Source organism: Mandrillus leucophaeus, unplaced genomic scaffold (assembly GCF_000951045.1).
Source record: "Mandrillus leucophaeus isolate KB7577 unplaced genomic scaffold, Mleu.le_1.0 Scaffold21, whole genome shotgun sequence".
Classification (NCBI taxonomy): domain Eukaryota; kingdom Metazoa; phylum Chordata; class Mammalia; order Primates; family Cercopithecidae; genus Mandrillus; species Mandrillus leucophaeus.
Genome location: NW_012102143.1, coordinates 8,105,378 through 8,120,723, shown reverse-complemented (window position 1 = coordinate 8,120,723; position 15,346 = coordinate 8,105,378). Strand labels below are relative to the sequence as shown.

The window sequence follows — 15,346 nt, the reverse complement described above, 5'->3', positions numbered from 1 at the left end:
TGGGTGGGTCCAAGGCCCCCGGAGAACTGTCCTGCAGGCCGGTGGGTGGGTCCAAGGCCCCCCGGAGAACTGCTCTCCAGACTGGTGGGTGATAGCTGGGTCCGGACGAGTGTCCTCCCTGTCCTCTGGAGGAGTGGAGGTAGGATCAGAGTAATCTGTTCCTTGACTGGGAGGACTCTCCTAGGCCACATGTTTACTTCGGGTGAAAATTTTAAATTACAGATTCAGTGACTTTAATAGGTCCATTTAAGTTTCCTATTCCTTCTTAATTTTGAGAAGTTAGTTACATTTTACCAGAAATGTCTCCATTTCAACCAAAATTTCTTCAGATTTCTTGGCAAGAGTTAAGTGTCCCCAGTTTCCTGCCTTTTACATCTCTGCTCTGCCTGCAGCCGGGGCCCCCTTGCATCCCTGGGGTCGTCCCTGTGTGCCCCCCGAACTTGGGTTTCCTCCGTCAGTCCTGCCGGAGCTTGTCAGTTTAATCAGGCACTTCCGAGAATCCATCTTCAGCTGCAGCATCCTTTTTTCTTCTCAGAATTTATTTGCTTTGCCATCTATTTTCTTTACTTCTTGCTTTAGGACCACTGTGTTCTCTTGCTAACTTCTTACATTGAATATTTAGTTTCAGTCTTTCCTGATGTGTGCAGTTAGGGCTGTAAATGGCTCCAGCATGGCATTCAGCCACGTCTCGCATCGTGATAGGTAGCGCTTTTCATTATTTTTTGGTTCTCAGCATTTCCTGATTTCTGTTATGAGTTCTTCTTTGAGCCACGAGTTGGTGTGTTTTCTAATTTCCAAACATAAGGACTCATGGTTCTCTTTTTGCTATCAATTTCTAACAAATTGCACTGTGGTAAGAAAAGGAAGTGTGGTTGGCCTTCACTTTTTTGTGGAGACTCGCTTTACGGGCCAGTGCGTGGTCAGCCCACAGACATTCCACATGTGTTTGGGATCATGTGTCTTCTCCGTCTGTTTCACAGAGTTCTATTTGTGTTCATTAAGCAGAGCTTGCTAATTGTATTGTTCACGTTTTGGTTTTCCTGACTGACGATTGTCTGCTGGGTCTGAGAAAGACATGACGAAGTCTCCCTTGTCTTCTTTCCATTGCACCCTTTTTAGACATTTTAAAGCTGCTTTACTAAATGTAGACATTTAACATCATTTTGCCCTTTTGTGATGAATTGAAGTTTTATCACAGTAACCTTCTGTGTATCCAGTAATGGCCTTTCCCTTACATCTTTTGTGCCAGATACTGGAGCTATGACCCCAGCTGCCCTTTGGCCAGGTTTGCCTGCCTAGCATCAGTTTTCCTGTGTGACTTTCAGCCTTCCCCTGAAGTTTCAGATGTGTCTCCTATAAACAGCAAAAGCTTGGGCAGTATATTATTTTCATGTCCTGTCCAGTGGTCCGTGCTGTAAGTGGAAACGTGGGTCATTTGCCGTTAGTTTGATCCCTTTTTTCAGATGCCTTTGTACCATCATACTTTATTCTTTGTTTGTCCCCATTTCCTGGAGCTCTTTCCTTTTTCTCTTTTCTCACCTTCTCTTGGGGTAGTTGAGGGTTTCCTGCATTCCGTTTTTTCCTCTACTGAGTCCAAAGATATGCAACCTATTTTCTTGTTTTTCATTCGTCATTTTCAACAATTGGAGCATGTATTCTCAACACAGTCAGCGTCCTGACTCCCGCCTCTATGCAAACCAAAGCCGGGACTGGGCCAGCCCCAATTAGGGTGCTAGGGTGCCAGGGTGCCAGAGTAGACACAGAGCACCCAGGTGGATATCCTTCCACTGCAAAACTACTTGTTTATCAGACATTGAAATTGAACCAGGGCCGTGAGTGGTTTTGTTTGTTTTTGTTTCACTAAATCCGGCAGCCCTAGCTCCAGTGCCCCATCCCAGGTTCTATCACTGACTGGTATTTCATTTCCTTCTTTCTTTTGTTTGATTTCACTGATAAGACACCATTATTATTGCTCTGTGTCATCCGTCTTCATCCAGGCTCTCTCTCCTGCACTTACATCATTTTCTTGGCTCATCGTTCCTTCTCATTTCTCACACTGTCTTCTAGGATTATTTTCATACGGCCTTAACTGTAATACATCCACTAGAGTGTCCCTTGGGAAAACACTCATGTGGTCAACTTCCCCAGCTCATGTTTGTGAGGAGGAAGTTCTTTATCTCACCGTTGTTCTTGGATGATAGTTTCACTAGATAAACAATTCTGGGTTGACAAGGATTTGCTCTTGACACATTGAAGATCTTAAGCCACTGTCTGCTTGTCTCCATTGCTGTTAAGGAGTTGGTGTGTGGCTAATGGCTGCCCCTCTGAAGATTCTGTTTTCTCTAGCAGCTTTTATAATTTTCTTTTTGCTTTTGATGTTCTGCAGTTTTACTCTGATATGACTAGGTGTGCATTCCTGGTTTTTTTTTCCCCCCCTGCTTGGGTCTCAAATCTTCCATGTTAGGTTCATAAATCTCTGGTTGTTTCATCATACAGAAATGTCATTTATTTTTAATACATACTCAGCATATTTACTTTTTATAATTTATAACTGATAATTTCAATAACTGCAGTCTTTAAGGATCTAATCAACATTCTTAATAAACTTAATTTTTAGGTAGTTTAAGATTTACAGAAACATTGTAGAGATTATGTACAAGTTCCTCATATCCCCCTCGGAAAACGTCTTCTACTGCGAACCTCTTACCTCGATACGAGTCATTCGTCACAACTTAGAAACCAGCGCTGGGCCGTGACTATTAACTCCAAAGTGTATTCGATGTCACCAGCTTTACCGCAGCTGCCCCTTTTCTATTCTAGGGTCCTGTCCGGGATCACACATCACATTTAGTCATTTCGTGTCTTTTGTCTCAGTCTTCCATGGCTTTTCAAGGAGCACTGGCCAGGGGTTTTGCAGACTGTCCCTCAGTTTGTGTTTGAGTTTTTTCTCCTGGTTCTGTGCCTTGGGGAGGAAGATCACAGAATCACAGTGCCGTTTGCCTGTCGGATGTGCTGCCAGCGTGGCTCACTGACCTTGGTCATTTGCTGAGAGTGATGTTTGCCGGGTCCTTCCACCACTGGGTTACACTTTTACTGCCTTTCCAAATGTATTCTCTGGAAGAAAGTCACACTCAGCGCAGCACACACTCGGGGACAGAGTTGGGGAGGCCTTTAGCTCCATCTCCTGGAGAGGGGAGTAGGTACGTGCGTTACTTGAAATGTCAAGGATTTGTCTCTGCTCCCTGTGTATTTAGTTACTTGTTCTTATCCCGGTGAACTCCTGGGTATCTTACACTTTGGGTCATGCTTCAATACCGAGGTGTTTATTTGGCTGCTCAGCTGGTTCCTGCTCTGGCCCTGGGGCACCTTTCAGACTGGCCCTGCGTGTCCTGTGGTGGACCCATCCCTTGACCTTCAGGCATGTCCTGATTTCCCAGCTCCACAAGGTGGTCCAGGCTCTCCTTGTATTTTCCCTGCCCCAGCCTTGGACCGAGCCGTTGTCCAAGGAGCCCACTTCCCTTCATTGGAGAATGGGATTGGGAACCTCACTGGTCTCTGCCGACCCAGGCTCGTGCTGGCTCGCTTCTGTGTTGTTTGGGGTTTTTGTGTTTGGGAACTCATGCGTCCTGGAAGTTAACCGGCTGCACTCATTTGAAGCCTGCTGTGGGGATGTGTGCCTCCAAAGAGGCCCTGCAGTGGTTGCTGCCTGGCGCCCTGGCCTGGCGGAGCTGACACTGTCGATAGTAGCTGTCCATTCACAGTGTCTAGAGCCAGGCAGATTCTCAGGGCCACTTTGTCTTTTCTCCTCTACCCAGAAGCCAGAGTTAAAACCCAAACGCTCCTTCCGATGGCCTCTGTGGGACAAGTTGTTGTGTGTCTGTCCTCGCTCACCCATCCTTTCCTGACAGTGGTCTTTCCAGGACACCTGGGGACATGGGTGCTATGGCCCCCTGGATCAGGTCCAGCTTTGTTCCAGACCCAGCAGGTTTTCCCTGGTTTTGTGGGCTTTTCCAGTTATTTAAATGTTCTTGAACTGTTGTATTTCTATATTTTTATAATCTATTTCAATCAACCTTTTTTTAAATTTTTATTTTGAGACAGGGTCTCACTCTGTTGCCCAGACAAGAGTGCTGTGGCACAATCTCGGCTCACTGCAGCCTCCACCTCCCAGATTCAAGGGATTCTCATGCCTCAGCCTCCCGAGTAGCTGGGACTACAGGTGCACACCACCACGCCTGGCTAAGTTTTGTATTTTTAGTACAGAGGGAGTTTCACCACGTTGCCCAGGCTGGTCTGGAACTCCTGACCTCAAGTGATCCACCTGCCTTGGCCTCCCAAAGTACTGGGATTACAGGCATGAGCCACCGCGCCTGGCCAGTCAACCATTTTTAATTGTTGTATTGCAAATGCTTTGCCCTATTGCCCCGTCATTTACCTATAAACTTCTTCCCTGCTTTTATCTGCTGCCAGTACTTAGGGAAAAACTTGGTGTGCAGGATTCCCTCTGAGAGATCTGACTTCTTCCATTTCATCTCCCCCAACCCCACCTTCCACTGCCCTGAAAGAAAACCAAGATCAGGGGATATGCAAACATTTTTATTTATTAATAAAAGACAAGGAAAAGGAAAGTGATGAAGTAAGCATCCCTCCCCCTAATGTAACCCTGTGGCATCGATGGTGGATACCAAGCTCACGTGCTGGTGCCAGCCCATTCCTGGGGGCCGTCTTTCTTCCTGCTACTTGTAGGAACCCACAAATATACCTTTATAGTGCCCTAAAAAAATACCTACATAAATCCACTTTTACAAACAAGTTATATAATAAATACCACAGCACATTTGACTTTTTAAAGTTATTTTTTTCTACTCTGTGGGCAAATGCACCCCACAAGGGACTCTGTGCTCAGGAAACAGTTGCAGTCTCGGTACACCCCATCTAATGCACGTGTGGATTATATTGGCAGTCTTTATATTCTTACGTATTTTCTTCCAGCTTGATCCTCTCCCAGAAAAGGTTTTACAGCAAAGACCCAATGCAAACGCTGTCCGCTCCATGGAGAAAGTCATGGAAATCCACAGTAAGTTGCCTGGCCAGGTGCTCACAGGGGACACGCTCCTGGTGGCGGGACCCCACTGCCCCACATCCCTGTCCCCCTATACCCCCAGATCCTCTCCATCCCACTGCCAGCTGCTTCCCCAGGCCTGCAGCAGGAGGCCTTGCTTTCAGCCGCATTTCTTGAGCTGGTAGAGACTCACATGTAACTCCCACTGGATTTTCCCCAGCCTACTGGGATGGTTCCATCAGCCCATTTTGTAGGTCTAAAGAATCAAGGCCCAGACAGTCTCAGTGTGAAGTCACTTGCTCTAGGTCCCCAGCTAGCAGTGGGAGCCATGGCTATGAACCTGTACCCTGGGGACTCCGGCCTCTTCCCTGGACCAGAGAAGCCCACGTCCTTAGATCAAACCTTTGGCCCTGCAAAGAGGCAGGATGTAGGCCCTCCGCGTTCTGGCACCGACCCTCAAGGAGTGGGTCCTGGGTGCAAGGGCGTGGCACGCAGCCTGTCTCAGAGGCACCTCCCACACCCTGTCATTGTCGCAAGCCCAGCTTGTCTTGCCTTTGAGATGACCCAGATGGTTGCCTGTCTACACAGGCAGGTGTAGTCCAGAGCGTGACTCTCCATTTCCCTGTGTGGGGGAGTCCCGGCCTCAGAGCGCTGAAGCTGACCCTGGGCCAGGCCCAGCCCTCCACATACACCCGCTTGTACCTGATGCAGGACCCTCCACCCCCAGCCTCTGTGAGGGCCCAGGCAGAAGATCCCTCAGCCCCAGCAACAATCCACCAGCTCATCTCCCAGAGATAGGAAGGCTCAACCCAGCAGGCTGGCAGCCCCCACTCCTGAGCTCCCAGGGCAGAAAGGAGCGTGGAAAGCCAGGCCCACAGGAGCCTCTGTCTGCAGTCCTAGGCAGGCCTGCTCCTGGAGGGACTCGAGCCACTCACGATGGGGAAACATTTCCAGAGATTCTCGGTCTTCACGAGTTTGTAGCCATGCAGTCCTCTGCTTCGCGTCTCTTCAAAGACGGGTGCTTTTAAAATCATAAGGGATCAATCTCGTTTGAGGCTCAGGGTCCCGCAGGACCCTCCCGGGCCGCCGTGCATCCTGCTAAGGTGTAGTCACTGAGCGACCTTCCTCACCCCACCCCAGGCAAGTACTGGCGCTGCCTGCAGCGTGCAACCTCCACGGCAGGGCGTTCTCTGATCGAGGCTCAGACCTGCGAGAACGAAGAAGCCGAGACGGTCACCGCCATGGCCTCGCTGTCCGTGGGCGTGAAGCCCGCCGAAAAGAGGTGAGCACCTGCCCTGCCGGCCACCTGCCCTGCTGCCCACCTGCAGGCTCACCCAGCCCCACTGTGTCCAGGGACACTCTGTTCAGGGTCAGAACATTTATGGCACGTGCCATGCCAAACAGACTAGAGACAGGCCAGCGGGGCCCCCTCCTTCTAGTGCCAAAGCCCCTTAGAGATGCATGAGGAGCGTTAGATACTGAACAGATGGACCCGGTGCCCCCGGGCCTGGGTAGGCTGGCGGGTGGGGCAGCGCACAGCCTTTAACCCACGTTCTGTTCTCTCCTCTCTGTGGTCCACCTGCCCCACGCCCCGTCTCTTTCTCTTGCGGGATCCACAGACCAGACGAGGAGCCCATGGAAGAGGAGCCGCCCCTGTAGCACTCCCTCGAAGCTGCTGTTCTCTTGTCTGTCTGTCTCTGTCTTGAAGCTCAGCCAAGAAACTTTCCCGTGTCACGCCTGCGTCCCACCGTGGGGCTCTCTTGGAGCATCCAGGGACACCCGGCGTACAACAGCCACGGGAAGCCTTTCTGCCACCCAGGCCCACAGGTCTCAAGACGCACATGCACACCTGGGCGTGGCAGCCTCACAGGGAACACGGGACAGATGCCGGCGACGCGCAGACACACGGACACGCGCAAGCCAAGCACACTCTGGTGGGTCCCGCGAGGGGCGCCGTGGAGGAAAGAAGCCTGTGGCGACAGGCGGCCGAGCTGCCGAATTCAGTTGACACGAGGCACAGAAAACGAATATCAAAGATCTAATAATACAAAACAAACTTGATTAAAACTGGTGCTTAAAGTTTGATTATTACCCACAACTCCACAGTCTCTGTGTAAACCACTCGACTCATCTTGTAGCTTATTTTTTTTTAAAGAGGACGTTTTCTACGGCTGTGGCCTGCCTCTGTGAACCATAGCGGTGTGCGGTGGGGGGTCTGCACCCGGGTGGGGGATGGAGTGACCTTTAAAGAAAACAAAACTGGACAGAAACAGGAATGTGAGCCTGGGGGAGCTGGCTTGAGTTTCTCAAAGCCATCGGAAGATGCGAGTTTGTGCCTTTTTTTTATTGCTCTGGTGGATTTTTGTGGCTGGGTTTTCTGAAGTCTGAGGAACAATGCCTTAAGAAAAAACAAACAGCAGGAATTGGTGGGACAGTTTCCTGTGGCCAGCTGAGTCTGGCAGTGCTGGCACCGCGAGCTGGCCTGACGCCCCAAGCATGGGCACCAGCCGTCATCTCCGGGGCCAGGGGCTGCAGCCCGGCGGTCCCTGTTTTGCTTTATCGCTGTTTAAGAAAAATGGAGGTAGTTCCAAAAAAGTGGCAAATCCCGTTGGAGGTTTTGAAGTCCAACAAATTTTAAACGAATCCAAAGTGTTCTCTTCTCACACGTCACATAACGATTGAACATCTCCATCTGGTCGTGAAGCATGTGGTAGGCACACTTGCAGTGTTACGATCGGAATGCTTTTTATTAAAAGCAAGTAGCATGAAGTATTGCTTAAATTTTAGGTATAAATAAATATATATATGTATAATATATATTCCAATGTATTCCAAGCTAAGAAACTTGATTCTTATGAAATCTTGATAAAATATTTATAATGCATTTATAGAAAAAGTATATATATATATAAAGTGAATGCAGATTGCCGAGGTCCCTGCGAATGGATGGCTCTCAAGGTGCTTATGGAAAGGGATCCTGATTGAAATTCATGTATTTTCAAGCTCCAGATTGGCTTGATTTCAGATCGCCAACACATTCGCCACTGGGCAACTACCCTACAAGTTTGTACTTTCATTTTAATTATTTTCTAACAGAACCCCTCCCGTCTCCAAGCCTTCATGCACATATGTACCTAATGAGTTTTTATAGCAAAGAATATAAATTTGCTGTTGATTTTTGTATGAATTTTTCACAAAAAGATCCTGAATAAGCATTGTTTTATGAATTTTACATTTTTTCTCACCATTTAGCGATTTTCTGAATGGTAATAATGTCTAAATCTTTTTCCTTTCTGAATTCTTGCTTGTACATTTTTTTAACTTTCAAAGGTTTTTAATTATTTGTTTTTATTTTTGTACAATGAGTTTTCTGCAGCATATGGAATTGTTGCCGTCAGAGTTTATTTTCAGAAAGTTAGAGGAGGGACCGTAGGTCTTTTTGGAGTGACACCAACGATTGTGTCTTTCCTAGTCTGTCCTAGGAGCTGTATAAAGAAGCCCGGGGCTCTTTTTAACCTTCAACACTAGTAGTATTACGAGGGGTGGTGTATTTTTCCCCTCTGTGGCAGGGGCAGGGAGGGTCGCTTAGGATGCCCGGCCACCCTGGGAGGCTTGCCAGATGCCGGGGGCAGTCAGCATTAATGAAACTCATGTTTAAACTTTTCTGACCACATCGTCAGGATAGAATTCTAACTTCAGTTTTCCAAAGACCTTTTAAGCATGTCAGCAATGCATGGGGCACACGTGGGGCTCTTTACCCGTTTGGGTTTTTCCACTGCAGCCACATGGCCAGCCCTGGATTTTGGAGCCTGTGGCTGCAAGGAGCCCAAGGACCCTTGTTGCCTGGTGAACCTGCAGGGAGGGTATGATTTCCTGACCAGGACAGCCAGTCTTTACTCTTTTTCTCTTACAGTAACTGACAGTCACGTTTTACTGGTAACTTATTTTCCAGCACATGAAGCCACCAGTTTCATTCCAAAGCGTATCGGGTTCAGACTTGTGGGCAGAAGTTCAGACACACCGTGCTCAGGAGGGACCCAGAGCCAAGTTTCGGAGTTTGGTAAAGTTTACAGGGTAGCTTCTGAAATTAACTCAAACTTTTGACCAAATGAGTGCAGATTCTTGAATTCACTTGGTCATTGGGCTGCTGACAGTCAGCTCTGAGACAGTGGTTTGAGAGCAGGCAGAACGGTCTTGGGACTTGTTTGACTTTCCCCTCCCTAGTGGCCACTCTTTGCTCTGAAGCCCAGATTGGCAAGAGGAGCTGGTCCATTCCCCATTCATGGCATAGAGCAGTGGCAGGGCCCAGCTAGCCGGCTCTTCTGGCCTCCTTGGCCTCATTCTCTGCACAGCCCTCTGGGGATCCTACCACCTGCCCTCTTACCCCGCCATGGCTTATGGGGAGGAATGCATCATCTCACTTTTTTTGTTTTAAGCAGATGATGGGATAACATGGACTGCTTAGTGGCTAGGTTATCAATGGGGAGACTAAATTCTAATCTCATTCAAATGGAGACATCCTCTGTGCAAAGACCTGGCAGGGGGAGGCACGTTTCATCTGTCAGCTCACTCCAGCTTCACAAATGTGCTGAGAGCATTACTGTGTAGCCTTTTCTTTGAAGACGCACTTGGCCCTTCTCCACAGCAAGTGTCTGGGCAGATGGCAGAGGATCTGCCTCGGCATCTGCGGGCAGGACCCCATCAGGGAGGGTTCTTTCGTGTGCCCTCCCTGTGGGTCCTTGGACCTTTAGCCTTTTTCTTCCTTTGCAAAGGCCTTGGGGGCACTGGCTGGGAGTCAGCAAGCGAGCACTTTATATCCCTTTGAGGGAAACCCCAATGACGCCACTGGGCCTCTTGGCGTCTGCCCTGCCCTCGCGGCTTCCTGCCGTGCTGCAGCGTGCCCACGTGCCCACGCCCCACCAGCAGGCGGCTGTCCCGGAGGCCGTGGCCCGCTGGGACTGGCCGCCCCTCCCCAGCGTCCCAGGGCTTCGGTTCTGGAGGGCCACTTTGTCAAGGTGTTTCAGTTTTTCTTTACTTCTTTTGAAAATCTGTTTGCAAGGGGAAGGACCATTTCGTAATGGTCTGACACAAAGCGAGTTTGATTTTTGCAGCACTAGCAATGGACTTTGTTGTTTTTCTTTTTGATCAGAACATTCCTTCTTTACTGGTCACAGCCATGTGCTCATTCCATTCTTCTTTTTGTAGACTTTGGGCCCACATGTTTTATGGGCATTGATACATATATAAATATATAGATATAAATATATATGAATATATTTTTTTAAGTTTCCTACACCTGGAGGTTGCATGGACTGTACGACCGGCATGTCTTTATATTGTATACAGATTTTGCACGCCAAACTCGGCAGCTTTGGGGAAGAAGAAAAATGCCTTTTTGTTCCCCTCTCATGACATTTGCAGATACAAAAGATGGAAATTTTTCTGTAAAACAAAACCTTGAAGGAGAGGGGGGGGAAGTTTGCGTCTTATTGAACTTATTCTTAAGAAATTGTACTTTTTATTGTAAGAAAAATAAAAAGGACTACTTAAACATTTGTCATATTAAGAAAAAAAGTTTATCTAGCACTTGTGACATACCAATAATAGAGTTTATTGTATTTATGTGGAAACAGTGTTTTAGGGAAACTACTCAGAATTCAGAGTGAACTGCCTGTCTCTCTCTTGAGTTGATTTGGAGGAATTTTGTTCTGTTTTGTTTTGTTTGTCTCCTTTTATCTCCTTCCACGGGCCAGGCGAGCACCGCCCGCCCTCACTGGCCTTGTGACGGTTTATTCTGATTGAGAACTGGGCGGACTCGAACGAGTCCCCTTTTCCGCACAGCTGTGTTGACTTTTTAATTACTTTTAGGTGATTTATGGCTAAGATTTCACTTTAAGCAGTCGTGAACTGTGCGAGCACTGTGGTTTAAAATTATACTTTGCATCGAAAGGAAACCATTTCTTCATTGTAATGAAGCTGAGCTTGTTCTTAGCTCGGCCTCACTTTGTCTCTGGCATTGATTAAAAGTCTCCTATTGAAAGAAAAAGAAAGCGAACAGTTTTTGTTTGTTTGGTTTTTTTGCTGTGTGTGCTCCATAGTGGAGGCGCTATTTTCCAATTGATGAGAATGACAAACATATATAATCTATCTACCTATCTATCTATCTATCTATCTATCTATCTATCTATCTATCTATCTATCTATCTATAAAGGGGGCTTGAACCTTACTCACCCAAGAGCTTCTTACGGAATGTGGTAGAAAACCAAGTTGTAACGACACTGTAACCTACTTGATGCCTGTTCGCGCCCGGCGTGAGCTCCGCACTGGCCGTGGCCACCATTCGCCTCTGTAATTTAATCCGTTTCTCTTGGATTGTCTGGACGTGCCCGACGGTTCTTTCTTTTGCTCAGTGGAGTTGGAGGTTTTGTGTTTGGTTTTCTCATTCTTGTCTTGTTTTGTGTGGGTGGATTTTCACTGACCAATGATAACCTCTTCTGACGGTCAACTTCTTTCCACTTCACTGGAGTCCAGTATTCTGTACCACATCACGCAATGTGTTACTCTTGTGGTGTAAATAAAGACTGCGTTACTTGCCCTCCCAGCTCTGGTTTCTGCCCGTGCACTCTCTTCCTCATTGGCTCTCGCATGTCTGGGACCCTGTGGGCCGAATGGCCAGTGCCCTGGGTCCCATCCAGATGGTTGCCTGGGAATCACTGGACCCCATGGGGACGGCCCCTAGGCCCAGACCAGCGGCAGACCCGACCCCCTCTGCCTATATAATCAGGTCCCATAGGAGTGTCTTCGTTTTAAATGTCCAGTAATTTAAATCTTTACATTATCTTCTCCCCCAAAACACTTACCAAGCCATGGTGAGCTGGAAATAATCTTGGAGAGAACAAGGCCAAAGAGAGAGGCCCAGGACCCACGCCTAGCCACCTGCCCACAGCCGGGCAAACACACTTCTGAGACTGGAGTCCAAACACCAGCCACAGCTCCTGACCCTCGGCAGCGCCCCTTCCCAGGCTCCCGCATCCAGTGACTAATCAGTTGGGTGCAGAGCAGTGTAAGCACCAGGCCATCTTGGCCCAACTTAAGACAACTCAAGACCTGCTGGCTTCCCGGAAGGTACCTGAGCCCCTCCCTAGGCTGATTGCCTTCCCTCCTCCCCTGTCACAGCTGCCAATCCAAGGACACCTTAACCACCTTGCACACCGAAGCCCACCCAGTCTGCTCCCCAGAAACCCAGCCCAGGCACCCAGGTTGCCCCTGAGCCCCCGAAAGAGGCCTCTGGAACAGAGGGCCCTGCTGGTCCCCAGGCACAGCCGTGTGGCAAGTGGGGCTCAGTCGGCCCCAGTACAAGAAGAGGTACTTGGAACCTGAAGCCACTGAGGCTGGAGTGATTTTGTTATTGTTACTGATTCAATTGGCATGTTTACTGGTTATAGTATATTAGTTATCTATTGCTTGCAATAGATTCCCTCGAAATTTAACAGCTTCAAATAGCAGACATTTATTACCTTGGAGTTTCTGAAGGTCCGAGTCCAGGTACATCTCAGCAGAGTCCCTGTCTCATCTTCCCTGGGGGTCTAGTCAGATGCTCAGCCAGGGTTCCTCTGGGGGCCCAGCTGCAGGGGGACCAGGCTGGGGGTTGGCCTCCAGGCACATCCCTGTGGCTGTGGGTGGCCACCTTCCCTGCCTGATGGGCCTCTCCACAGGGCCGCCTCGAGGCCTGGCCATCGGCGTCCCCCACGGCACGTGATCTAGGAGCAAGTGGAGGACGCACCAGGAGACACAGCCAGTCTTTTAAATAGCCTCATCTCCGTGGGCATAGAAACCAGTCCAGGAGGCCAGCCCACACTCATGGGTGAGGCTTTCTCTGCTCAAGGCCCAAGGACCCTCAGACTCAGATCCCACTGCGCTTCCCTGGATTCGTCCGTCTCACATGCTAGAGTAGAGATTTGGAAACTGGTCTGCTCCTCTAGCCCAAGAGATGAAGACATCACCGCTGCCCAATAAACAGGTGGAATGAAGGGTTCCAGGGTTGTCTTCTCCACCCATTTGTTTCATTACTGGGGCTGTGAACTAGAAAGCTTTATCTATTTTGGGATGCTAATCCTTTATCCATCATAAATTTATAGTATCTTCTGGTCTTTAGGTTCTCCTCTCTCTGTCTCTGAAAAAGTCAGACACATACAGAAGTGGGGGACTAGTGGAGGCCCTGTGTGCTCATCAACCTGCCTCAACAGCTGTAAACACTCCCAAATGTGTTTAGTCTACCCCCTCCTCACCCCAAACAGGATTGTTAGGAGGCAGCAGCAAATCCCAGACATCTTATCATTTCATCTGTAAATATCTCAGTAGATTTCTCTCAAAGATAAAGACTCTCTTCTTAGACAACACAGTATCTTATCACGCTGCCAAAGCAGGCAGTTTCATGTCATGATCATATTCAGCCCATGTTGAGATTTCCCCGTTGTTTCAGATTGTCTTGGGTTTTTTTTCGTTGTTGTTGTTGTTACCGTGGTTTTGTTTTGTTTTGTTTTCTTGCAATGTATTTGCAGAAGAAATCCAGCCATTTATGCATTTGTACATCCACTGTGCCCTAGCCCTTTCCCCTGACAAGTATAGGAGGCAGGTGGGGCTAGAGCACTGGCCAATTCAGGCTCACACCCCTAGCAGAAGCCCCTCAGAGGTGGGGCCCACCCTTCTTTGACGTGGCCACTGGGCCCATTATTTCATTGGGGGTTTGAAGGCGGTGATGCTTTCTTGCCATTCCATTTTCACAAATGAGATACTTAAATGCATTCACATTCACAACAAGCAAGCAACTGTTATATCAAGTCTCTAGGCCCAACACCTTTGTTTAGAAAGAAGTAAACACGTAAAGGTTACAATTACAAATTGAAAAGGGTTTCCACTCAGTGCCCCATTGATTCGAGATCTTTTAGTCAATAATTTATGGATGGTATTATTATTATTATTATTAATTATTATTTTAGACAGAGTCTCACCCTGTCGCCCAGGCTGGAGTGCAATGGCACAGTCTCGGCTCACTGCGACCTCCACCTCCTAGGTTCAAGTGATTCTCCTGCCTCAGCCTCGCAAGTAGCTGGGATTACAGGCGCCTGCCACCATGCCCGGCTTTTTTGAATTTTTAGTAGAGACGGTATTCCACCATGTTGGCAAGGCTGGTCTCAAACTCCTTACCTCAGGTGATCTGCCCGTCTTGGCCCCCCAAAGTGCTGGGATTATAGGCATGAACCACTGCACCCAGCCAAGGATGGTAATATTATATGGTACTATATATATGAGACTTTAATATATATATACTTATACTATATATATGAGACTTGAATAATATATGAGACTTGAAGTTTTATTTTTAAATGCACTTAAAATTTCTATTTAAAAGGAACTCCCTGGCCAATTAAACTGTTTTGTTGATTTGATTTCAAATGCAATAACATTTTATTTCTCTGATAGTGATGGAAAATAAATTCATATGAAAATGTGGGAAAAAAGAAGTCTGGCATTGTAATTCATGCAAGTCTTGGGATTTATGCACAAAAACTAAAATGCTGCCGTGTTCTCAGTTTCTTATGCTGCTTAAAAGTTTTTGTCTGATATCTGAGTGTACAAAAAATGGAAACTCAGGTTTGCAACTAAATTGTGCTATAATTTCAACACATATTGTCTTTTACATCAGATTCTCAGGAAGCGCACGTCATAATGCAGCGTAGGAGGACCCAGGAAGTGGTTCCACTTAAACTTTTTGGGTGCAGTTTTAGGGAGTTGTATGTCCCTGACATACTCTTAATTTCAGTCTGGATTCAGTTGCTCTTTGAAGTCACACTGAATCTCTAATGGGTACTTGGGGCCTCAGACTAATGTGTTATAATGTTGAAGTTATTAATAGAGCCGCTTTGGAAAGTAAACAACTCCCAGTAATGGGCAGTTAAATATATGACAAAATGACAGAGGATGGCAAAGCTAATGTCTGCGTGGGTGACACACATCTACCGAGCCCACCACAGATATTCGCAGGGCCTGGGGCAAGGGTTCAAGCGGAGACAACCATATGCCCAAGTACGTAGACACAGATCAAGCTCCAAAAGTGTTGTACAGAAATATGGGCTCCTCGCCACCTTGACAAATCCACCTCCCTAAAGACGCAGGAGGCCAGGCTGGAGCTGCGGCTCTCAGCCTCCCAGGGGCCCTTGGTAGCCTCTGCCACCGCCTCCCTCTTCCTACTCCTGCTGGGGAGACCACAGTCCACCCCCTGC

The 15,346-nt window shown here is 47.9% G+C and overlaps 1 protein-coding gene across 1 annotated transcript in view; it reads left to right on the top strand.

The window, feature by feature from the left end:
* HDAC4 (histone deacetylase 4) overlaps nucleotides 1-11,658 on the top strand; it is a 271,636-nt gene extending 259,978 nt beyond the window's left edge. The window contains exons 24-26 of the mRNA XM_011980321.1: nucleotides 4,993-5,077; nucleotides 6,203-6,344; nucleotides 6,682-11,658. Of these exons, the coding sequence (XP_011835711.1) occupies nucleotides 4,993-5,077; nucleotides 6,203-6,344; nucleotides 6,682-6,721 (267 nt within the window). The 3' untranslated portion in view covers nucleotides 6,722-11,658. The remainder of the gene's footprint in view (nucleotides 1-4,992; nucleotides 5,078-6,202; nucleotides 6,345-6,681) is intronic.
* Nucleotides 11,659-15,346: the final 3,688 nt, after the last annotated feature.